The sequence below is a fragment of the Leopardus geoffroyi genome, chromosome D4 (assembly GCF_018350155.1).
Source record: "Leopardus geoffroyi isolate Oge1 chromosome D4, O.geoffroyi_Oge1_pat1.0, whole genome shotgun sequence".
NCBI classification, from domain to species: Eukaryota; Metazoa; Chordata; class Mammalia; order Carnivora; family Felidae; genus Leopardus; species Leopardus geoffroyi.
Window position 1 is genome coordinate 77,146,926 of NC_059342.1, and position 26,037 is coordinate 77,172,962.

The 26,037-nt window shown below is 47.0% G+C and overlaps 1 protein-coding gene across 4 annotated transcripts in view; it reads right to left on the reverse strand.

The window, feature by feature from the left end:
- The window catches only part of ASTN2 (astrotactin 2), an 879,885-nt gene extending 877,648 nt beyond the window's left edge, over nucleotides 1–2,237 (reverse strand). For all 4 annotated transcript variants that reach the window (XM_045469026.1, XM_045469024.1, XM_045469025.1 and 1 more), the window contains exon 1: nucleotides 1,599–2,237. In XM_045469026.1, coding sequence (XP_045324982.1) covers nucleotides 1,599–2,046 — 448 coding nt within the window. In that variant the 5' untranslated portion in view covers nucleotides 2,047–2,237. The remainder of the gene's footprint in view (nucleotides 1–1,598) is intronic.
- Nucleotides 2,238–26,037: the final 23,800 nt, after the last annotated feature.

The following is a 26,037-nucleotide window of genomic DNA, read 5'->3' on the forward strand; positions in this document are numbered from 1 at the left end:
GAAATGGACAGGCCCACAGGTGCACGTGGGAAGAGCTATTGGTGTGTGTGCATGTGTGTGTCGGTGCGTGTGTGTATGCTTGAGTGAGTGTGTGTGTGTGTGTGTGTCGCACGCTAGACGCGCCGCCGCGGGAAGTCCCCAGGGAACCTGCAAGGCGCACTCCCGCCGCGCCTCCCAGAAAGCTCAGCAAAGCTCAGGTTACAGCCAGCTGGGGAGAGCCCCGGGGCCAGACGCCCGAGGCTGGAGCACCGACCGCGAGCGGGCCTGGCACTCCCTCAAATCTCCAGAGGCGGCCAGCGTGAAAGGGAAGGGGGGCGGGGGTCACAAAAACACGTTTTAAAATATTATGGCTCCCAGGAGAGAGGATTCTAGTCTCCGGATTCGTCTTTAGGGCTTCTCGGGCAAGCGAAGAGTTAACCTCGGAGGTTCAAGCCAGGATCCCGAAAGCGCTTCACCGGCGAGACGCCAGGGCCGAGCCGGATCCCGAGAAGGCACGGATCCGGGGAAGAAGGGCTCGGAGTCTCCCGGCGAGCCCCCGGCGCCTTCCAGGCGCTGTCGTTGGCCAGACTCCGACAGCCAATCGCGCCCCGCGCCCCCGAAAGGGGAGGAGAGCGAGCGATCCGCGAGCGCGGGAGAGCTAAGGGGGAACGTTTTTGTAAACGCTCTCCGAGATAATTAAGCTATCAATTACCCGGGTGGGAAATCAGCCGCGCTTCCCGCAGCTCCTCGGAAGGGCCGACTCCTCCGGGATTGGCGCTGGGAACCAGCAGGCAGCGAGCTGCTGGCGAACTTTCGGATTAACTTTTCCATTTGAGCCCCCACCCCACCCCCACCCTTTTCCCCTGCCCTGCCGTTTTCTGGCCTTTGAGTTGTTATTATTGGTCCAGCGAGTGCGCCGTGAGGACCAACCTGCTGTCCCCTGGAAGGGGGATAGAAATGCGACTGCGACAAGGACAGTGGGGGGAGAATCAGAGAACCTGGACGTGGCGACCTCAGAAATCACTCAACCCTCCCCTGCCCCATTTCACAGATGGCCAAAACTGAGGCCCAGGGAGGGGAAGCGACTGGGCCAAGGTCACACAACCCACACGGAGACCGAGTTTACGCGGGCTGGGTGATCCCACATGGAGCTTCTCTGCTCCGATTCTCGAGAAAATCTATCTGGAAGAGCCTTGCCTCCAACTCCGAGGTGAGAGTGAGGGGGCGGTAACCGCAAGCGGCCAGGGACAGTGCCCGGAGGAGCGGAGAGCGGCTGGACGACCCGGGTCCCCAGCTCCAACACACTTAGCCATCTGGGTTCTCCGGCGTCGGGGATGGATCGCGGCAGAGCTCAACGCCTGGGCTGAGAGAGCGGGGGACACAGGTCCCCACTGCGGGAGTGTCGGCACGCCCCCGAGCTCCCGCCACGCGCTCTCGGGGACCTCCTGCCCGTCCTGCTCTCCAACCACCTGTACGTCCTCCGGGCCCCGCGGCCGCCCTCTCCCAACCCCGCTCGGGGCAGCCCGGGGCGGGGATCCCCAGGGCGCCCCCACCCGTCCGGCTTCACTTAGGGGCTCGGGGCTCCTCGGGATCCCGCGCGTGCCGGCGCCCAGCCTTACCCAGGGTGAAGAAGGGCAGCTCGGTGTTGTCCAGGTCGTCTTGCACGGCGATGCGCCCCGGCAGCTCGTTACGCACAAAGAGCAGGAGGCGCGACTCGGCGGCGGTGCCCGCGGAGCCGGCGGAGCCCGAGGACGCGGCGGCGGCGGCGGCGGCGGCCCCGGTCCCGGTCCCGGCCCCGGTCCCGGCCCCGGCGCGGGTGCCGCTCCAGCCGATGTCGCTCTCCCGCAGGGCGGGCAGCGTGGACACCGTGACGGTCTTGAGCCGGCACGGGCTGTCGGGCTCCCGCGAGGCGGCGGCGGTGGCGCCGGCCAGCAGCGGCCGCGGCGGCAGCAGGAACAGGAACAGCAGCAGCAGCGGCGGCGGCGGCGCCGGGTGGAAGCCGAGCCTCAGCCGCCCCCGGAGCCCCGAGCCGGGGCCGGGGCTGCGCCGGGCGCCGGCGGCCGCCATGGCGGGAGGGGCTGCGGTGCTGCGAGCGGCGGCGGCGGCGGCGGCGGCGAAGAAGGAGGAAGCGGAGGAAGCGGCGGCGGCGGCGGCGGACGCCGGAGCTAACCAGGACGCCGGAGCTAAGGAGCCGTGGGAGCCGCGCGCCAGCAGCCCCCAGCTCCCGGCTCCGCCTCCCGATCGGCCCTGGACCGCCCCCCCGCGCCGCCTCCCCGGGCCCCGCCGCCCGCCCCCCCCCCCTTCCTGGCTCCCCCCAGCAGACCCCAAGCGTTCCGGAGGCCCCGCCCGGCCTCGTGCAAATCCCAGTCGCCCCCTCTCCTTTCCCAGGATCCCCCAATGCCACCCTCACGATGGTCTTTAGCCACACCACCCCTCTCCAGATTCTTGACACTTAAGGACCCCTCGCGCCTCCTCTAATTCCTCCCAGCTCAGCCCAGCTCGCCCAGCTTCACCCCCACCCCGGCTCAACCCTCGGGCTGCACCTGGGGGCGCGCCTCGGCCCAGCCTAGCTCCAAGCCCCGCCCTCTAGGGGGTAGGGGGCGCCTCTTGATGGCCAAGACTTAACTTTGTCTCCCCAGGAGCCCAGTAACAAGTCCTGGACCCTCTTCTAGTCCCCGAAATAATTGAGCCCCCCTCCTCACCCTCTTTCCCGCAACTCGCGTATTCAGTCTCCAGACACCAGGATCCCACCTCTCTCCTCCACCCAGGCCTCCGGGGTTGCATTAAATGCTTGCAGACGGAGGGGTGTCATACCCCACCCTCTAGCCCCCAAATTGACTCGGGCCTGGAAGCTCTGGCCCCCTAAGCTGCCGCCCGCCCTGCAAGCCCGCCCACTCTCGCGCTTGTGTTTTGGATCCCTACTCCGAGCTTGGAGCAGCTCTACTTGGCTGCTTCTGTTCTCTGCGTGAAATTCCTGAAAAGGGTATGAGGTAGAGAGACCTGCTACTCTGTCTGCTTCTGGCTCCCATGGGCTCCTACGTCCTCTCCCCCATTCCCAGAGGAGGGGTCTGTTCACCAGTTCTTTCCCCCACCCCAGTCCTTCCAGATTCAAGTTGAGCTGGGAACCTAGGCCCTGTGTCTGAGGGCCCTGTGCCCTTTGGCCTTGGGCTGATTCTCCGTGACCCACATGACCTCAGATCCTTCGGGGAGCCATCGCTGGCATCCTGGGGGATCTAGTGCTTGGGCAGCCCCCCTTCCCCACTCCCCTTACTTCTCCTCACCTCTCCTCTCTGTTTTCTCTTTCATCTCTACTCATGTCATTCGTCCTCTTCTTGACTTTAATCATATAAATGCTTCCTCCCTATAATTTGTGAGACATCTCCCATCTCTCTCTATTGCTTTACCCATCTGCACTTTTTTGTGGAGTCTCTGTGCGCCAACTTGTCTCCTCTTAGCTCTTCCCTCTTCTGCCTCTTCTCTCCTTTCTGTCTTTAACTCTTCCCACGCATTGCCCTTTCCCCTCTACCGTCACATTTTATTTACTCTGTTATGACTTTGGATAAAGGCAGAAGACTGAAAAGGAGGAGAAATCAAAACCTATGTTGTGACCTTGGACGTAGTACTGCTTGTTAAGCACTCCAAATGCTAGGCAAGTATATATGTTAGCTTTTATACGTAACCATACTGCATGGAGATGGGTATTATGATTCCCATTTTTCAGATGAAGAAACTGAGATCAGGAGGTCAGGGAGGTGAAGGGACTTCCCAAGGTCACACATCTGGTGAGCAAAAAAGCTGAGATCCAAACTGCAGGCTCCAAAGCCTTTGCTGTTTCTATTAAATCATACTGTCCTCAGTGACCTTGGAAAAACCCACCTATCGAAGATGCGAAAGGCACATCTGCATGCGTGTGTTTGGGTCTGTTTCAGCTCTGAGGTTTGTAAGATAGGTTTCTCCTGTCTCAGTTTACTAATCTTGTGAACCCAAGGGGGGGGGGGGGGAGGTGGAATCTGGCCTTTCAAGTCCTCTGATTCTAAACCATCTCCTGCCTCTCTAATGCCCGCTCCAGTTCATTTACTCCTCCAAAATATGTCGTCCTGCCTCCCTCAGTCTCTCCTTTGTACCCTTACAATCCGCCACTATCCTCTGCAATGGGGCTTTCTGATTCTCTATGCCCCTTTCTTCAAATATGCTGACATAGTCCATTTATAGAAGTGCACACCAGGAAAAAAGGGCTCCCTTATGTAAGGCAGAGTCTGTGCAAGTCCTTCGTGGACCTCTGGTACAAAGGCCTGTCGAATGCGACCAACGCTACCATTCATTCATTCACCACCCAATACCCAGGGCTCCTCCCAGGCACTGTATGGGGATGCAGAGAGGGATAAACACAGCTCCTGCCCTTGAAGAGTTTATAATGATGGGGGCGCAAGGTGTGGGGATGAGATGAGCACAGAAATATCTCAGGTACCAGGCAGGCACGAAGACATGTGTCTTTTTATGAGGTGTTTTGAAACTTAGGCTTGGAGAAATCAAAGAAAGCTTCCCAGAGGAGGAGGCACTGGAGTTGAAACATGAAGGACTCGAAGCGGGGAGGTAGACATCCTGGGTTAAAGCTGGCATTTGGCATTTTTGCAACTGTTTGGCATCTGAACAAATCCCTCTCCTGTGCCAGAGGGTGCTTCGCTCTCTGAGGCACAGCCCACATCCCATGAAGAGGCTGAAATTTCCAGATACCTTCTCAGCCTCTACAGCAGCTAGGACTTGGGCATGTGACTCAGAACTCACCAATCAGATTCACCCCTCCCAGAGGCTGGAAAGGAAGCTGGAATCAGGCAGAATCCCCCTGGGTACCAAAGTGGCACTACTTGGTTCGGTTACATCCAGATTTGATTGCTAGAGGGAATGGTTTTAACAGCACTGGCTTGGAGCACGGTGTCACTGATGTCAACAGTGTGAATTGCCCTATTTATGCCTGACAGCAACTTCAGGAATAGTGTCTCCACCAGCCAGTTCTGTGCTGTGATTTGGATCGGTGCTCTTGACTTCATGGACTCTACGCCCCGATCCCGCGCCCTCCTGGAGATTCTAAGTAATCCAATATCACTTTACTGAATTCTGTTTCTGCCTAAATTATCCAGAATTGGTATCTGTTGCTTGCAACTAAGACACCTGCCTGAGAACACAGAAATTGGAAACAGATGGAGGGCAGAGAGGGCAGAGCTTACAAAAGGAAAAGGGGGAAGTTCAGTGAAGGGGGGAGAGGGAGTAATTGAAGACAAGACAGAAAAGGCAGGCAAGGAGTTTGCTGTTCGTCTTCAAGAGGACCAACTTTATCTAGTAGGTAGTGTTGAATCTGGAATAACCACAGGAAAAGAACTCGTATTTCTGAACACAAACTGCGACTTCACAACTTTGTGTGGTGTATCAGTGAACGATGACAATTCCTGCCTTCTGGTGGTGGTGAGGCTTGGGAAATAATTATGCAAAGTGCTTAACATTCTAGGTGCTCAATAAATTATAACTGCTGCTTTGATGTGTCATCCCAGCGATATCTGGAGTTAATCTTGTTATCCCCATTTAATAGATGGCGAGTTTGAGGCTCAGGGTAGCTAAGGAACTTGACTTTGATCCTGTAGTTATCAAGTGGTAAAACTCAGGTCTGTCTGACTTCTCACTCCCTGACATCCTACCACAGCACAATTTTTCCTTTTCTCCTCCTCCTACCCCATACTCTATTCCCTTCCTTTCCTTCTCTCTTTCTCTCTTTCTTTCTTTCTTTCTTTTTCTTTCTTTCTTTCTTTTTTTCTCTTTCTTCCTTCCTTTCTTCCTTCCTTTCTTCCTTCCTTCCTTCCTTCCTTCCTTCCTTCCTTCCTTCCTTCCTTCCTTATATCCATACCACCTGACCGAGGCAGCTTAGCATAGTTGAAAAAGCAGGGACTGGGGTGGCAGACAGGCTTTGGTCTGGATATCATCTTTGCTATTTATCTCCTGGGTCAAGTCAGTTAATAAGCGCCCCTACTCGATCTTTCATTTTCTCACATGCAAAATAAGGAAAGCAGCACCACTTTTCAGGACCGTGGGAATTAAATGAGATCACATGTATGAAAAATGTCTAGCTTATATTAGGTTCTCCGTCATGTTCTAAGTGAATCTAAGCATTTGACATCATCGCATTCACTGTTTTCCTCTTCAGCCCCATGTAACAAGATCCTCACCACCGCCACTCTGTTCTAGCCTTATGTGTCTCTTTTCTATTCCCAGAAGGTTCCAAGTTCCTTGCTGCCCCAGTGTTTTCACACAGGCTCTTCCCTCTGCCCGGAGAGATCTCCCTCCAGACTTCACCTTGTTACCTTTCACTAACCTGTAAGTGTCAGCTAATAAAACACTTCTCCTAAGATGACTAACCACCCAGTCTAAACTAGCCTGAGCTAGCACTAATATAGAGATGTAAAACTGACTTTTTACTCTCACACAGGTATTGTAGTAGGCGCTAGCCTTAACTCTGCAGTGAAGAAAACAAACCATCCTTCTGGCTTTCTACAATGAGTACATTCTCTTCCCTCCCTCCCTCCCTGCCTCCTTTCTTCCTTCCTTCTCTCCCAGCTTTCCATGATTCAAGAATATATATATATTTTTTTTTTACTTTACGTCTTTCTTCCTTAAGCCTTGAGATGATCTCTAGGACACAGACTCCAGCTCAGGAGGAGTTTGCTTTCTCCCGCTTCATCTCTGCTCTATCTAAGCTCCATGTCCCATCCATCCTCTTGGAACCCACAAATCTCCACCATTTGTTTTCTCTCGCTTCAATCATGGCCGTCTCTGTAACTCACTCTGTCCCTTTAGTCCTGCCTTCTCACTGCAGCACGTTGACTCCACTCATCACCTGGCATGTGGTTTCCTTTCCTATCCTCTCACCACCTCCCCCAGACACTCTTGGTTGCAGCTCCGCCAGCCCCTTGAACAGAGCCCAGCTCCATCAGTTGGTATAGGGTCACTTACAAGATTAAGGTCAATCTTGTATCTTTACCTTCTATTGTTGTCGTATCCAAAATAGATCATTGTAAATATGCCTATCACTGCTGCTGCTTCAACGCAGATACCTCTCTTTGGTGTAAGTTCAAATTCTTTTGTAGACCACTTACTCTCTGGCTAATTTCTAATGATTTACCTCTGTGAGCCTTAATGTTGGGGTCATGGGAAGGTTGAATCAGCCAGCAGGTATAAATGGAAGCCCCCAGTGCTCTCGGGCACATAGTAGGTCCTCCAGTAACAGTAGCTTGTTTCCACTACACACGTCTTATTTATTTGGTCCTTCTGTTACTTCTCTGTCTCTTTGCTTCCGACCTTCCATTTCTCATTTCCCTTTTCAGAACATTTCCACTATATCTCATTTAGAGCAAACTTTTACCATTGTCTCTAACTTCTCTTTCGTGAAAAATGAAAGAATATTTTAATCACCATTGTCTTTCTTCATTTCTGCTTGCATTTGTTTGACTGATTTCTGCTTCAACCCAGTACTTCTCTGACTCTTTCCCTTAACAATTCTCAAATTTATTATCTTTTTTCTCCAGCTCATACCTTTCACTACCTCCCGCTTCCTCTGTCCTCGGTCCTCTAAATCAACCCCTTCTTGTTCTGTGATTTACTGCAGTCATTTCCTACCCTTCTTGCACCATTCAGTCGAAAACCTCCCAATCCTCACTGAGAGTCTCCCGTCTCTTTCCTCCTTCCTCTCGCATTTTCTTTTTCACATCCCCTCGTCTTAATTCACCCCCATCATTCATTTGTTTATGCCCAGTCTCTGTGTCTCATTGCCTACTTAATCATTTAACCTATTCGTGTTCCCTTCCTCCTTTGTTATGTGTGTCATCTTTCATCATTAACACACATTAACGGGTGATATTGCTTTGGGTCTCATTTGTTACAAATCTTACTATTGGTGTATTATCAGAATCCTCTTTCCAGGTCTCGTTGGCACTTCTTGTCTGGAATCTTTTCTCTCTGGGAGCCTACTTGGAAAACAAAACAAAACAAAACAAAACAAAACAAAACAAAACAAAAACAACCACAACAACAAACACCTTGCAGTATATAATCTATATTTATTCAAGCTGAACTTCTAACCTGGTGCATTAGAATGTCTATTACTAATGAAAAGAATAAACTTTATTCTCTGCTATAGAATCCTAGGTCATTTCCCTTTTCTGCAGCACATTATTTTTACGATTACATTTGAATTGGTGAAGGTGATGTCAGCATAGAGTGACTGTTTCTACAACATCATCTGAGTGCCTAGTCTGAGGAAGGCATACGATACTTTTTTTTTCATGTAATTCTCACAACCGCCTGTGAAGGGGGGGGGGGTTAACCCCCCGCTTCACATGGGTAGAATTGAGAATACATGGAAAATGTGTGGCCTCATATAGGCTGGGCAACTGATACGCAATAAAGTCTTTCCAACTTCTTTGGGTAGAAATTCAAAATTGGCCCCCGTATGCAGAGGGTGAGGAGAGACTGAAGAAAGATCCAGATTGGTAGCTGGCAGTGTTAATAAGCAAGGGAACTCAAATTTGAGGCTTGCCTCTTGATGCCACAAAATAAGTGAATTTCCTCACCCGCCTGCCAGAATCTTAAAAGTTTCTATGGAGGCCCTAACTGCATTCAGTCGCATATACCATCACATGATCTCAACAAGCCATTGTTCTCTGAAGGTTGCATCCTTGAGAGAATTTTGGCTAAGGGAATAGTGGGCAGAATGTATATTTCATGGGCTGGGGAGGAGGTGAGGAGTCTCTGATTGCCCCAGATCAGCTCGTCATGGTCAACTGCTGGTCATGTCCTCAGGATGACCTCCTCCAACAACACAGCATAGTGTAAAGGCTAAGAGTTCCCATACTTTTGTAACAGGGATGATATCAACCACTTTGCAGGAGAGTTATTTAATATTTGTCTTCCCTGCTAAATTATAGTTACCATGAAGGCAGAAATCCTGCCAATCTTGGTCCCTGCTACCTGGTATGTGTTAGGCCATCACTGATGTTTTGTTGAATGAATGAATGAATGAATGAATGAATATTAAAAGCACAATATCTTGCATAAGACAACATTGGTTTTGAATTTCAGCTCTGCCTCTGCCATTTAATACCTGTGTGACCTTGAGCATAGGAGAAAGAGAGCAGATAGAGTCTCACAGTCTATATGTTTACATTTGTTGAAGCATGGTTGTTTTTGATTTTTTAAAAAAAAATTTTTTTTTCAACGTTTATTTTTTATTTTTGGGACAGAGAGAGACAGAGCATGAACGGGGGAGGGGCAGAGAGAGGGAGACACAGAATCGGAAACAGGCTCCAGGCTCTGAGCCATCAGCCCAGAGCCCGACGCGGGGCTCGAACTCACAGACCGTGAGATCGTGACCTGGCTGAAGTCGGACGCTTAACCGACTGCGCCACCCAGGCGCCCGTTTTTGATTTTTAAGTGATATTATTTAACAATCTTCAGAGGACAAACTAGGGTTCCAAACCCAGCTCTCCCGCTTGCCAGCTTGGATGCCTTGGGCAAGTTACTTATCTCTTCCAACATCTTCATCTCTAAAATGGGAATGATACAATGTCTCTATCACACCCAGGGGCAAGAGCTAGTTTGGTTGATGATCTGGGGTGAAACCCCAAGACTGCCAGGTTTCATGCACATTTCGTGACAGTAGAGGTCTCACTGGTCTGACTCCTGACTCCACGGCCCCCTTTCACTGCTTCTCTTGCTGTCCTTAGGAGCTCCCGCAAACAGAACTCCCAAGACCTAGCCCAGATGTATCTCAGAGAGGCAGAGGACGTCCCCCACTCCTGACCTACTTACCAAGCTATATTTGATGACTATTGTATGATAATCTGCAGACTCAGCAGGACTGGGACTCTGCAGGCTCCCTGTGTCTCCTGAAGGTCCAGCTGTACTCCATGTCATGCTAGAGAGGCTTCCAGCAAAATCTGTTGGAAGTCCCTCTTCCCAGCTCTGGGCACTATATATCACAGATATGTAATTTGTTTGTTTGTTTGTTTGCTTACTGAGGCTCTGGTCTACAGATGGACAAGGAAAAACAATATTTAAATTCAGAGAGCCCTGAGGCGCCTGGGTGGCTCAGTCGGTTGAGCATCCAACTTCGGCTCAGGTCATGATCTTTCAGTTTGTGGGTTTGAGCCCTGCGGCGGGCTCTGTGCTGACAGCTCAGAGTCTGGAGCCTGTTTGGATTCTGTGTTTCCTTCTCTCACTGCCCCTCCCCTGCTTGTGCTCTTTCTCTCTCTTTTAAAAATAAATAATCATTTAAAAAAAATTAGACTCAGAGAGCCCTTCCTCCTTCCCTTCTTCCTATCATCTCTCCTTCATGAAATACTATGCACCAGGAATGGGGACACAACAATTAGCGAGACGAAAATGGTCCCTGCGCTCACGAGGCTTACAGTCTAGTCAAGAGACAGACAAAAATAAATAAATAATGAATGTATGGGAGGAGAAAATGGGGAATTGCTATTCAACTGGTATAAAGTTTCAGCTATGACAGATAATTAAGTTCTAGAGATGTTCTGTACAACATCTGCTGTGCCTATAGTTAACAATACTGTATGGTATACATAAAAATTTATTTGGAGGGTAGATCTCATGCTAACTGTTCTTACCACAATAAAAAAGAGAGAGACTATATGACTGAAAGTGTTTAAATATTCTGGGATGTGGAAAAGAATATGGTTCTGTGAAGTGGAATAATGAAAGAGTTATTAATTTATATTTGAGGACTAGGCGATACAGCTCTAAAAATGTGGCACTTCATTCGAAACAGGGACAGACGCATGGGAATTGGACCGGCAAAGGGGGTCAGGAGGTTTCCAGGCACAGGGAGCAGCAAGCCAAAAAGTCCTTGAGGAAGAACTTGGTAAATTTGAGGAGCCAAACGTTTCAAGCTATGTGGCTAGAGAGTTGAGAGGGAAGAGTAGAAAAGGATGAAACGAGTCTCGGAAAGTTAGTAGGGCTTAAATTATTCAGCTGTATGTAGGCCATGGTAAGGAGTGTGGATTTAATTCTAATTTAAATGGAAAGCCATGGGCAATTTTACGTACGAGGATGGCATAGTCAGATACACATTTTGAAAATGCTACTTTGGCGGTGGGGGGGAGAGTGGATTTGTATAGCGCAGGGGAGGAGAGCAAGAGTGGAGTAGGCACTCTCTCAGGGCATCCAGGTGTAAACCTCTCTAGCAGGCAGGCTTTCGCATTACAATGTCCCCACACCATGGGGTGCTGTAGCATGCAGACATTGATCTTGGGGAACCTGTTATCTCTATTGAAAACTAGTTCTAGTTTTGGTTGGCCCTGACCCACAGAACATCCTGATTTGTATTTTTCTTATTGAATCTACCACTTACTGATTCAAATTCCAAAATTTGGGGGAAGCTATATGGGACAAGTTTCACGAAGATTCTCCAGGTATCTGAAGGCATCTACCATTTCTTCTCCTTCAAGGAATGGCTGTCGCTGTTGGCCATCTCCGCCATTCTCTGCCTGAGATTAAAATACAAACAACAATAATAATTAACAACTTCCATTTTACTGAATGTGTGTCTGTTCGTCAACATAACATTTGACTTCTATGACATTGTGAGCCAGCAGTACAGGAATTTTTAGCTTCATTTACAAGTGGCAAAAATACAATTCAAAGACATGAGTTACGCAAGGTTGGGAGACAAGTTGGAAGAACCGAGTCCTGAATCAAGTCCTACAACTCCAACTCCAGGCCCCTTTTCACCTCAGAGCAAGAGTCAGTATAGACAGAGGATAAGCTCCTACACTGTGGCATCAGATTGTCGGAGTTCGGATACCGACTCCGATACTTACTGTGCGACCTTGGGGAAATTACTTAAAGTCTCTGAACTTCAGTTTCTTTATCTGAGAAAAACAAAAATACCTACCTCAGAGAGTTGGACGAGGATTAAAGGAGCTAATAGATTAAAAGCATGAAGCACTGTGTCAAGCCTATATTAATAATCAATAAATGTTAGCTATTATAGCATCCTAGAACCTACTTGACCAAAAGCAACACTGGCAAAATAGAGATTGCAGTGGGTTTAGTACAAGGTATCCTAGTTTAGAATATTAACTCTGCCATAATGTCATGATAAGGTAGCTAATCAGTGACCTGGTTCATCTGTAAAATGGGTGTAATCATACCTAGTTCACAGAGTTGTTTATAAAAGTAAATTCTCTAAATAGTAAGAGAAATCACCTAGCATTGAGAATTAGTATCCGACAAATAGTAATTTATCTCCTTTCTGCTTTAACATTTCCTCCAGAAAGACTTTCCTGATGCCCCAGGCAGTGTTAGTCATTCTCCTTTCTTTGCCCTTAACACCTTGCAACTACCTGGAACAGAGCACAGATCACGATGCTTGCTTTAAAAGTATCTGCTCATCTGGGTGCCTGGGTGGCTCAGTCTGTTAAGTGTCCCACTTGGGTTCAGGTCATGACCTCACAGTTCATGTTCGAGCCCTGTGTTGGGCTGTGTGCTGACAGCTCAGAGCCTGGGGCCTGCTTCTGATTCTGTGTCTCCCTCTCTCACTGCTCTTTCCCCTCTCAAAAATAAATAAACATTGGGGCTCCTGGGTGGCGCAGTCGTTTAAGCGTCCGATTTCAGCCAGGTCACGATCTTGCGGTCCGTGAGTTCGAGCCCCGCGTCAGGCTCTGGGCTGATGGCTCAGAGCCTGGAGCCTGTTTCCGATTCTGTGTCTCCCTCTCTCTGCCCCTCCCCCGTTCATGCTCTGTCTCTCTCTGTCCCAAAAATAAATAAACATTGAAAAAAAATTATAAAAAAAAAAAAAGATATTCTTTAAAAAAAAAAAATAAATAAATAAATAAATAAATAAACATTAACAGTATCTGCTCATCTGTCTTCACCTCTAGACTGGAGTTACTGGATGTGCCAGGTACTGTTCTAAGCACTTTGCAAGTAATAATGTATTTAATCTTGATGTGAACCCGAGGAAGGAGGGGTACTATCATCCCCTCAATCAGGAAACTGAGGCATGGGAGGTTGAATCATGCATCCAGCTTGCATGGCTGGCAGAGAGGGGGTGCTCACTTTTTCTTTCTTGTTGTTTGGGTCTCCGTGGCGATGTCATCCCTGGAGAGAGGACTTTTGTGACTCCCTTCTCTAAAGGACTCCCCCATTCACCACCATTCCCATGGTGGCATCATTTCCAAGGGGACAGGATGGAAAAGCAGGAGGACGCTTTACAGGGGAGAAATACTGCACTTGCGGCATTAAGTCTGAGGTTTGAGATGCCTACTAAGATTCACTGAGAAAAAATAATACTTGAAAAAAGTGTAATGTCTAGTATTCATCACCTTGGTCTACTGGTAGTTCATTCTCCCTGACATCTATGGAGATCCTTAGGAGCTAATAGATTGTTTAAAGCCTACCTTGCAACGCTCTCTGTACTCCTTTTTCTTGTGGTTAGCTTTCTCACCTTACTCTCTAATTAATTTCTGTTGCCCTGGGTCTTATGTAATCCATTAGCATGATATTTAAGCTCCAAGACAATTCTTCTGATCTCTCTCACTAGTTTTTCTTCCTATAACCTATGCCCTCATCAAAACAGCTGTCCTCACTATTCCTTGAGCACACTCCAGATTTCCTGTTATCTCTGTCTAGATTATTTTTCCCTAACTAGCACTCTGCACACACATACGGCATCCGTCCATCAGGGCCATTTCTGATTCTCCTCACATTCTTTATATATAATAGTTATTTTTTCCTTTACGTGTCCTTATTCTTTGTATAGCTTATTTATAACTCTCTATTTTTTTTTTTTAATCACATATACTATTTGTATTTAAGGCTACAATCCATTAGTATTGAACTTGGCCATGCTGGTTAGTGAGATATAGGCAGTCACAACGTGTGCCAAGGGTATTACAGTGGGACTGCCTCTTTGCACTTCTGCCTATGGCACGAGAGGAAAATGCCCTATCTAGCCCACTGGTCCAAGTAGGGTGGCAGATATGGGATCAGAGCTGGACCTAGGCCACAGTTTGGAGACAAGCCTGGCCAAACCAGCCTACATCAGCAGACTCCCCAAGGCAACCTTCAGATGTTTGAGTCAGAATCTATGATTGCCCTTTTAAGCCATTGAGTTTTAGAGTGGTTTTATTACACAGCATTATTGTGGTAATAACTGACTGATACAAAGTCTTAGCTCCTATCCTACACTCTGAATATCTTGAAGCTAGATAGAGACAGTCTGATTCATCTTTTTTTTACTCATGCAAAATTCCAAGGCACAATCCGAATATGTATTTGCTGAACAAATGAATGGATAAGTGAATAAAGAGCTGTAGTGAGAGATTTAAGAATTAAGGAGACTAATGTATTCATTAGTTCAACAAGAATTTCCCAAATACTAATTTTGCATCAGGCATTGTGTTAGAAAAACAGTATTCAGTGCTAAACAAACCAGACTTGACTTCTGGATGCTCCTTGGTGGCTTGGGAAAGCTTGAGAACCGGGGATTCATAATGCAGTCAACGTGCAAACTCTGATTATCCTTGAATCGCATGCGAGGGCACCAAAATAATCAGAGAAGTGATAATGGATAGAAAAGAGCAGAAGATCCCTCGCTCGTTGCTGATTCCCATTATCTCAGGTTAAGAGCAAATCCCCAGACAGATGGAAGGAATTTACATCCATTTGAAGAAAATGAGTAGTAGAGGCTGACCCAAGGGGTAAAACTGAAATTTATAGGGATAGGTATTGGTCATTTTCTGATTGCTGAATTACACCTCTGTCCCTTTCCACTATCGTGGAGATGCTGTCGATATGCTGAGCCTAAATGCTGTTACCATCTGTAAATCAAAAACCTGGATTCATGACAGTCTAACCTCAATGCCCTTTTCTGAGAGCATTTCTGATCATGAAGCATTTCTGTCACACTTTCCTGCCTAGCCCACCTGCTCACTCCAGAGGTGTGGCTATGGCAGCTTGTGGCTGATGACTTCCATGTCACAATGGAAGGGGCTCCAGGAATGCAGAGCAGATCTGGAATTCCTAAATTGTGAGGTCTTGACCAGAGCCAAGGCTGAAGGCCAGTTCCCCTTGCTTTGGGTACCAGCCACTGAGAGGGAAAATTCATCCAGCTTATGCGTTAATATCACCTAAGGTTTTGTGTTAGCCTCTATGTTTTGAAAGAGCAGGTGGCTAGGACAGATGGACTGAGAGAGAAAAGGCAACTTCTGCAGGCTTGAAGGATGACACTCCAAAAGGAAATGCATGGCTATTTCCAAAACTAGCACCTTTCAGCTTGAAAGAATAAGTTGAGACATTTTACTACCTTCAATCAATGACACATTGACATGATACCTAATGGGTATAGTGGGCATAAAAAAAAATAAAGTTTTAGGTCAGGTAGACAACTATCCACAGAGATCTATTTTCTAATCATTGTGCAATCTAAATGTGATAATACATATGCAGCATGTAGTTCACGATTTAATATATGGCAAAAAAAAACCCACAAAAAATAATAGTAACATTTATTGAGTACACACAATATACCATGAAGTATGCTACATGCTGTGAAGGGCTCATTTCAATTCACTCTTTCAATAACTGTAAGAGCTAGGAACGGTTAGTATTGCCATTTGACCTATGAGGAAACTAGAGCACAGAGAGGTAAAATTCCTTTTCCAGAGTCACATAGCAAGTATACGGTGGCATCAGGATTCGAACTCAGGCAGCCTTATTCCAGAGCTCTGGTCACAACCACTCCTCCATATTCCCCCTCAAAAATCAAGAGTAGACATACAATAAATCAAAGCTAACATCATCATCATCATCATCATCATCATCATCATTTGCTTTATCGTAATAATTATTAGGTACACTAACAAAAAAAGTCACTGCATGAGGGTACTTTCCTGGAATGTTCCTACTGAAAGAAACTACTGATTCAAAAGCAAGGATGCAAGTTTAAAGGTGGCCTTTTGGGCCAAACTGTAGGAGAGAGGTAAAAGGAAGGGAAGGCTCTGTGAAGTCCAAAATGCTTACTTCTGACTTCACCGTATGGTAGCCTACACAAGATCCCCACTGAGTCATCTGAAAAGTGCAATGCAGTGTGAATTATATCATGGGCCATTTTTTATTTTTTATTTTTTTTTTACCTCCCCCAGTTTGTGCAACCTTTGCCAGGCATCTTTACAGTTACTTTGCTCCTACTAAACAGGCCTATTTCCCCTCCCCTTGAATCAAAGCCTGGCTCTGTGACTTGTTTTGACCAACTGACTGAGGCAGAAGTGAGGACAGACCAGTTTTGAGCCTTGTGTATTTCTGCTTTCCATCCCTTGCTTCCGAAGTCATAGGGGAAGCACATGCCTGGGCTAGCCTATGGGCCTCAGAGGCAGGATGGCAAGCCCGTGGAGCAGATGTCATAGCTACGTTTTTGCAACCAAACTCAGCTGAGAGCTAAATCTTAGCTGACTCGCAGACCCGGTGATGAGTCTCGCCTAGGTGGCTGAACTCCCACCAGCCCTCTGATTCCTAGGCTATAATGATAAATCATTGTTTTAAGCCACTGAACTTTGGGGGTACTTTGTTATGCAAAAACAGGTAAACCAGGGTAGGGAATGATCCTGCCTACTTATACCCAGGAACACAGCAATTGAATAAAGAGTGGTTCCCTTTCATACCTTCTTGATCAAGCAGAAAAAGTCTCAGTTCCTACCAGTTGAAGTCCCCCAATTGCGTTAGGTGGAGGGAGCCAGCCGAGGGACAGCAGATACCTGTGCTTCCCCTTTGGCGCATCTAGGAGGTGGGGAAGTGCCTGGACACCACGTGGACCTCCTGCCCGGGAAGCAGACAGCTCCACCATCAGCACAAGGATGGCCCGACAGCCTCACAGCAAGCTTCCCAGAATCGTTGCTTCCATCGCCACAGGTGGTGATTTCTGCGTCAGAGCCGGTGCCCCCTCTCCACTCCTGATTTCTCATTTCTCTAAAAAGGACAGTCTCTGATTTATCTCTCGGAAGAGGGCAGGGAGTTTAGGGAGGGATGGGGCCATGGAGGAGAAGGCAGGGGAGGAAAGGAACAAACTGCCTCACCAGAACGGGCTCTACCCATATAAAGTGCTAATGAAATTAGAAATAACAACAATAATTACGCTTCCAAGGCCGAAGCCTCACATTTCTCACCATGAATATTCATCTCCATGTTATCTTTCGAAGGAATAAAAATTGGGTGGAACAGTAATGTGCCTGTAAGCTGTTATCCTTTTCTTTTCTTTTTTTTTTTTCTTTTTAATTCTTCTATTCTATTTTTACCTGGATCCAGGCAGACCCCTGGTTTGATAGTGCCTGTATTCTAATATTCTTTGTAGCTGTGATTTGAGTCTCACTGGGGTGGCCACGTGCAGATGTCTGACACGTAAGATGCTTAACATGTCAATAAAATGTAAGTTATAAAGAAGGGGGCTCTGGAATCAAGCTGAAACTCCTCTTTTTGTGGCTGCTAAGTGGTCACAGGCGGAAGATCACTGTGAGTCTGGCAGCCAGGACTCTGGACAAAGGAATCCAGTGGATCTTTTATCAACTGGCACAGAAGATCGGGAGGTTACCGCTAAGCTATCACTAGCTATCAATGGGGTGGGGGGAGGCACCTGGCTGTCTGCAGTGGTCTTCAATTGGTTCCCAAGCTCAGAAGAGCACCTGTGAGGCAGCACTCATCCCGATGCATGGTAAATGCATGTAAAATGTATCAGTCTGCTCAGGCTGCCATAACAAAATTCCACAAACTGGATGGCTTAAAACAAACAAACAAACAAACAAACAACAACAGTAATTTATTTTCTCACAGTTCTAGAGACTGCAGTCCAAGATCAAAGTGCCAGCTGGATTAGTGTCTGGTGAGAGCTCTGTCTTTGGATTGCAGATGGCTGTCTTTTCTCTGTATCCTCACATAGCCTTTCCTTGGTGTGTGGGTGCAGGCAGGGTGAGAGAGAGGGAAACAGAGAGATCCCTTCTTTTTAAAATTTTATTTTTGAGTAACTTCTACACCCAACACAGGGCTTGAACTCACAACCCTGAGATTAAGAGTCACACACTCTACTGACTAAGCCAGGCAGGTGCCCCATCCCTTCTTCTTATGAGGCCACCAATCCTATCTGATTAGGGCCCCACCCTCTTGACCTCATTCAACCTTAATTAGCTCCTAAAGGTTCTATCTCCGAATACCATCATGTTTGGGGGTTAGGGCTTCAATATATAAATTTTTGACAGGGAGACACAGTTCAGTCCATAGCATACGGTACGGACAACCTTCTCTGCAGGCACTTGCGAAGGTTGTATGGCTCCCACTGTCACCAAGGAAGAAAAAAGGGCTTATATTACCCAGTCATGATGTAATCACTGGCCTATATTTCAAGGATGAGAGTCAGAATGTCAGCATTGATAACATCACTCCGGAGAGGGTGGAGGAAGTGGAGGAGTGAGACACGAATCACAGGCTTCAGTAAATCCCATGGGAACAACTGGGCCCAGGAGCTGTGAGCCAGAGGGCTTCCTCTGCCAGGTCTCTGAGAAGCAGCCAGGTTTGCCTAAGTCAGCAATCAGGTAAAGAGCCCCAGAGACAGGAGAGAGGCCTTGGGGAATTGCTAAGTGCAGGTGTGTATCGGGAAGAGGGGGCAGCCAGGGCAGTAGGCTGATGGGGTGAGTGTGGGAGAGAAAGCCTAATAAGACGGTAAATGTTGACACATTAAGGCTTCTCAAAATATAACTCTCATTATGTCACCCGCAAGTTTGCTTACAAACCTTCAGCAGCTTTTTGGTACCTTCATAATAAGGGGATGAAGTTCTTAACTTGACATTCATGGCTCTGTCTGCTGTGGTTTCAACGAGCCCTCCTTGTCTTTTGAGATGACAGTCATAGCGAACATTTAGGACATGCTTATTTGAGATAGCCACTCTTCTGAGTCTTCGGTACGTACAAACTCACTCAACTCTAACCACAACCTGAGAAGGTAGCAGTGACTTTCCTCATTGTACAGATGAAAAACATAGGGCTCATGAAAGTAAAGTGGCTCAGCGAAGGTCATATACCTAGTAGATAGTCAAGCTGGAACTCGAACCCAAGACAACTAACTACAGAGTCCATACACATAAATGTTACAGGCTACTCTTTTCTTCTTGCCCTCCATGCGGCAGAGTCTCTGGCTTTCTCCCAAACATGTCCTATGTTTTCTGTTCCTGGGGTGTTCAACCTCATCCCATTCTCTGCAGATCCCAATTCTCATGAATATTCACGGCCAAGTTCGAGGGGCGTCTTCTCCTTACAGCATGGTGCCCCCTGCTGTAAGTGGTACCTCCCAATTCATATCCCACTGAGCATTTTATCCTACCTTTTCTTGCGGTGATTACCATTTGGAAGCTAAAAGGAAAATTAATATGACCGGAGTATATAATCATCATATCTGGATGCATAGAAGCTCTCCCATAGGCTGTGAGGTCCACACAGGCATGGAATAGGTGTGTGGGCATGTGGCACGCCTCACAGTGCCTGGAACAGTGCTCTGAACTTAGTCATTGTATCAGGTGGGATTTGGTTCAGGGGAAAGTAATAAAAACCCCAAAATGGTGAGTTAAATAGGATAGAAATCTAATTCTCCCTCTCTCATAAAATACGTCTGGAGATAGAGTGCAGAGCTATTCTAACAGTTCCAGAGTCATCAGGAATCCAGATCACTTCCACAGTTTTCCTTTGTAATCCCTAAGGTGTGGCTCTGTTCTTCATGGTCCAGAAGGGCTGCCTGAACTCTCTCTGCCATCATATGCATGATCTAAGTAGTATGACAGAGTAAGAGGAGGAGGTGCAAACACAACAATCCTGCTTATATCTTAGGGGCCAGACTTAATCACACAGTCACTTCTAACTGCAAAGCAGCTGGGGATGTCTTTTTAGTCATTTAGTTGGAGGTGTGGCCCTCCAGGTAAAAATGAGAATTATGTTATTAAGGGAGAAGGGATGGGCAGGTGTTGCAAGCAACCAGCCAACTTGGCATAGCAGGTCCTCAGTAAATATTCAACAACCATTCCTTGAAACCTGCTCCATGCCAGTCCCCGTGTGAAACAAGGACACCTAAGTCAACAAGAAAGCTCCAGTCCCTACTTACTATGAGCTTATGCTTTAGATGGGAAGACGAAGTAAACATTACTTACAAAAAGGTTGTGATGGAGGCTACAACAGGATGATACAGGGTACCACAGGAGCCCTGACTGGATGAGACTTGGGCGGCCTGATGGAAAGAATGAATTATTTGCATAAAGCTATAAAATAAGCCCTTCCTTGGTTCCATTCTAGTAGGAGTAAATGAGCAAGGGGAGATACAGGGGTGCTGAGGGAAGGTAAGTTTGGAGAAAAGAATATGGCCAGGCTCTAAACATGGCTGGCCCACCTGTTACATTTTGGACAAATTACTCACCAGCTCCAAAACTTAACATCTTCAATCTGTCCAATGAAATGATATTGAGTCTTTCATAGACTTTGTGGGAGAGCTGATATGGTATACAATAGGTGATCAACAAATGTTAGCTTCTTTATTGGAGGCAAAGGGATGCAGCCGTTCCCACATTACGCACGCTCTTCCCCTTCTCGCATTTGCCCTGCAACACCAGCCAGAGCCCTCCAGCTTCAATAGAAGTCAGTTTGGGATGAAGCTGATGTTGAATTTGATTTTCTTTTCCCCTGGAACTGACATAAAGGGGTCTGTCCCTTAATTACTAGTCATTGCCCTTCACACACAAAAAGTGGTAACCCGTTCAGCCCATCAAAGCATGCCCTTTGAAATGCTGAACTAGACAGTGAACAGAAAGTATCTGCCAAAAGGCGTCTTTTCTTCCAGAGATAAAAGCAACTTGAAAATGTATGTAAGTCCTGCGCCCTTGTTAATTAATCAGGATTCGCATTAAAAGCTTAAACGTCTTTGATGCGGGAAGCTCGGGGAGTCGGAACCTTTTTTCTGTTTTATAGAGGGGAAATGGGTGGACAGGGCAGCCCAAAGAGGTATATGTGGGGACGGCAGGGGATGAGTCCCCTGCTGCTACCAGGACAGCTGTAACAGGCAGGGAGGGGATGGGTTCCAAAGTGAGAAGACCACCACGTTCATGCAAGCTTCACCCATTCATCAAAGAGCAACACAAAACTCAGAACTACCAATGCTCCTGACACAGGAGTTTATAGCAGGAACGTCTATTCATTTATGCAACATTTGATTAGTGGCTTTCTACTACACGCCAGGTTAGGGAAGCAGTTGTGAATACAACACAGTCCCTACCTTCTAAAGAGTTGGGCGCATAGGTTCTCAAATGGTGTTTCGTGCCCCAGGGGATATTTATTTGGCAAAGTCTGGAGACATGCTTCATCGTTGTCACAACTGGGGGAAGGGATACTGGTACATAGCGGGTAAAGACCAGGTCTGCTGCTGGACACCCTACCATGCACAGGACAGCCCCCACAACAGACTTATCCAGTCCAAAATATCAATAGCGCCGAGGCTGAGACAGCGGGAGAGACAAACATTTCAACAAGCAATTTCAATAAAGCATAATAAGTGCCATGTCCTAGCAGGAGCAAGCAAGTGATCGTCAGAGAAAGCCTCCCTGCAGAAGTGGTATATAAGCTGAGACTTTAAAGAGGAGTGAGAGTGCAGGCCGGGTGGGGACCAGGGCTGGGCAGGGCAAGAAGAAGGAAAAGCATGTGAGAGCTCCAAGACAGGAGAGTGAGGAGCGGCTGTGTAGCTGGAAGGGAGAATGAGAAGAAAAAAGGTTGCACAGAGGAGGCTAGCAGGCTAACAGGGGCTGGGACTCGTGAGCAGTGTTTAGGAATAGGATTTTATCTGAAAATCATTGCATAGTTACTGAAGGGTTTTAAACCAAAAAGTTACATCATACAGATTTATCATAGAAAAATGCATTGCCAGACGCTGTCCTGGGTACTTGGGAGGAAATACAAAGATTGCCCATACCTTGACAATCTGATGGGGAAAATAAAATGAGATCAGAGACTTACAATACTAAGCACATGTAAAAGAAGACTTGGGATGGATTGGTTTTCATTTACAAGGTCAGGGGAAATCAGTCCTGTCTTAGTTTGGGCTGCCCTAACAGAACACCAGGCACTGGGTGACTTAAACAACAGTCAGCACTCACTATGCTAGAAGGTCAAGATCAAGGTGCTGGCAGATTCTGTGTCTGGTGAGGTTCCTCGTCTTGCTTTGTGAATGGCTGTCTTCTCGCTGTGTCCTCACGTGTCAGAGAGAGAGAGAGAGAAAGAGAAAAGGTCTCTTCATCCTCTTACAAGGGCACCAATCTCCTCATGGGGGGCTCTACCCCCAGAATTTATCCAAACCCAAGTGTCTCCCAAAGGCCCCACTTCCAAATATCATCCCACTGGGAATTAGGGCTTTAATGTATGAAACGTGAGGGGACGCAGACATTCAGTCCATAGCAAGTCCCTTTTGAGATCAAAAGGAAGAAGGGATCACAGTGCTGGCCCAAACTGGGGAGGTGATTCATAGACTGTGGGGGAGGGGTCGGAGCCAAAGTTGGGAACTGTAAATAAAGAAGTTGGCTTTTGCTTCCTGTTTACCTTTGTCCCATCTTTCAATTTCTTAAATGCAGCAGATTCTCTCTTGGCTCCCAGTTGTGCTACTTGGAACATTCTGCCTTCCCTTCCTTCCCAACTGTACCTTCCTCCAATTAACACCTTCTCAGCCTTTGGGTCTCAGATTGGACACCACCTCTTCTGGGAATTTCTCCATGGGTTTCCCCGGTCTAAAGACTGGACTTGTTTTATGGTCTTGCACCCCATTAGATCATAACCTCCATGAGGGCAAGGGGCATGAATTGCCCACTGCTGTATCCCATTACTTAGCACAACCCTAGCAAAGAGCAGATGTTTGCTAACTATGTATTGACCTGATTTGCAGGTGGAAGCCAGAAGAACACAAACAAGGTAGAATCTAATCTGAGGAATGACTCAAGGTCATGGTCAGGATCGGAGTTCAGAACTGAGGCTTCAAACTCACAGGGGTTTGGGAATCCTATTTATTTGGTGCCAGGTGGATGCTGGGGGAGGGGATCAGCATGGGTGCTTAAAGTTCAGGGCTACACCAAGAAAAGTGAAACAAGTGGATATATTTGAGATAATTTTCTTTTCCCCCAGGGGAAAGTGCAGTCCTGGAAAGCTATGTGGTTCAAGTGGTATCTTAGCATGGCCTTGACTGATGGACAAGCTTGCCTCTGCTATTGCACGGCCGTGTTCTCTGCCTTGGTATATGTTGATCTGCAAATTCTCTACACACGATTGTCTCTGTCAGAGCACAGGTGTGGCTTAATGTGCAGAGTGTCACCTAGGTTACATCCCACAGAGGACACCTATTATGTGCTTCTACAGGCTGTGATCTCCAGGCTCTTGCTTTCAAAGCACAAAACACCTACAGCATAATCAACATGGCATACATTATGTATTCATGATCATGAATAGTGTATGTGTGTGTATGGATCCGTGAAAACTTGTGTTTTGTTCAGAGGCTTAACTTTTCAAAGAATTTCCACAACTAGAACCTCATTTCTTCTGCTGGGCAATAATACAAGGTAGATGAAGACGCCGTGGTTCTCCCTTTACAGAGGAGCAACCAGGGGTGCCAAGAGGTTAGCACCTCGTTCAAGGCCACACAGCTATCATGATGTGATGTGATACTACCAGGGAGGGGACCCACGCCTCTTAGTTGTCAATTAATCAAATCCGTCCAACCCACTGTAGGTGAACTCTCCAGACTGTGAGAAAATATGTTCAAACGTGTTCTCGAAAACAACAGCTGCCATTGGCTCAACCTGCTGTGGAATGTTTAGTGGAGGCTTAACGTACGATCATTAGATATGTGAATGATCTTCAGTTAAACAGTTGTATCTTCCTGACTGACCCAAAAAATAATTTCTTTAATTATGAAATGTGTATTCTTTTTTAAAATAATTTTTAATGTTTATTTATTTTGAGAGAGACAGAGAGAGAGAGAGAGAGCATGAGCAGAGGAGGGGCAGAGAGAGGGGGAGACACAGAACCCAAAGCAAACTCCAGGCTCTGAGCTGTCAGCACAGAGCCCCACGTGGGGCTCGAACCCATGAACTGTGAGATCATGACCTGAGCCAAAGTCTGATGCTTAACCAACTGAGCCACCAGGCACCCCATGTATTCTTTCTTTTAAAGTGTATTTATTTATTTATTTTGAGAGAGAGAGAGAGAAACAGCAGAGTAGGGGCAGAGAGAGAGGGGGACAGAAGATCCGAAGCAGGTTCTGGGCTGACAGCACAGAACTCACGAACCGTGAGTTCATGACCTAAGACGAAGCTGGACGCCACCCAGGCACCCCTAAAATGTGTATTCCTATGTTTCAGTAATACGTGACATGGTGAATTTTAGAAACAAATGAATGATTGGTAATAACATGGACTTATATTCATCTGAAGTTAAAAGCATTTGGTTACATACCCAGCCTCTATTGAAAAAAAACTGAGGTTAATCAGTAGGGATCAAAATCCTTCAAGGAACCTGTTTCATCCCTCAATTTGAACATCAGGCCAAATAACCAGAAGGTTATTGTTGAGATACTCTGGCTAAAGGAAAAGCCTATATACATATGCAATTGTAAGTAGTTATACTAATGCATAAAGTTCTCATAAAACCTTTCAACTCAAGCTTGAAGCAAATGCATTCTCTTTTGTTCCCTTTTCCATACCCCTCCCATCAATCTTTTATTTTTATTTTTCCCCCCTTTCTCTTCTTTTCTCCCACCTGTTTCTTTCTAAGACTGTCTCCTCTCTGTGAAGGTTTACATAAGAAAGCCAATGATAATGCAGGCTCACTAATTCTGAAGAAAAAAGAAGTGTAGCTGTGCTGAATTAGGCACAGATTCATTCCTGTGATCCGAAGTTTTTCAACACCGTATGTTTTCAAGCATTCATATAAAGAAGTGCCTTTTTATGGCATTCACATTGTCTTTATCTTTTCCTCTCACTGCTTTCTGCGTGCACTCCCATACCCACATGCTTGCAGAGACAGAGGCTGTTCCTACGCAAACTTTGTCGAAACAGTGTTCTCCCACAGATAAATCACTTCCTTCCCAAGGAAGCAAATACCTTTGCCACATGGCTGCAGTGGGCGGGAAGACGCCTTGTCCTGCACCCTGCCTGTCAATCACTTAGCACGCCGGCAGGGAGAGCCTCTGGGAACGTTGAGTGGTCAAGAGGGTTGCCGTACCGGCCACGGCATGGAGGCCCTTTCCTCAAGGTGACTCCAGCGACCAGCTCCGGATGGTCTGAAGGACCCTGTGTTGGGAGATGGAACTGATTAGTGGTAGGAGCCCTCCTGGATGATTCCCGTGATTTGCTTGAAGAGCAAAGCATGTGTCAGATTCCCAGAGCTCATGTCACAACTGAGCAGAAGCCTCGGACAGATGACTTGTGGCTTGGAGATCCTGTGGAGGACAGCTCACCCCTCCCACGTTACTCGAGGGGGAAAATCACACACAACATACTGATGGGTTGCAAATATATGAACGCCGATAATGTGCTTCCCTATTGCACAAAGGAAGAAAACACATAAATGGGTTAATTAGCTCCTGTGCAGAATTTAATTGGAGCATCTTTGTTCACTCTGCTTCAGCCAGAATCTCAATTATCAATCCCTAGCTCCATGATTTTTGAGCATGGACGTAAATTTTCATTTGGGGCTTCCCATCAGAGGCTCAGGGTCCCGGCTGTCTTCCCCATGGCAGTGGTAGCTGATTTCAACATGGAATTTTGATTACTTAGAATTCATCCCATTATCACAAGGAACAATGACTCCTGTCAGCACTCAAAGGCATTTTCCCTCTGTATGTGTGTATCGATAAGTAGGTTCTTGAGAAGTCCAGATTGGAGCCAGGGCTGGGACCTCAGTAACTTTTATGCCCCATAAGATGAAGCAATCGTAAGTGAC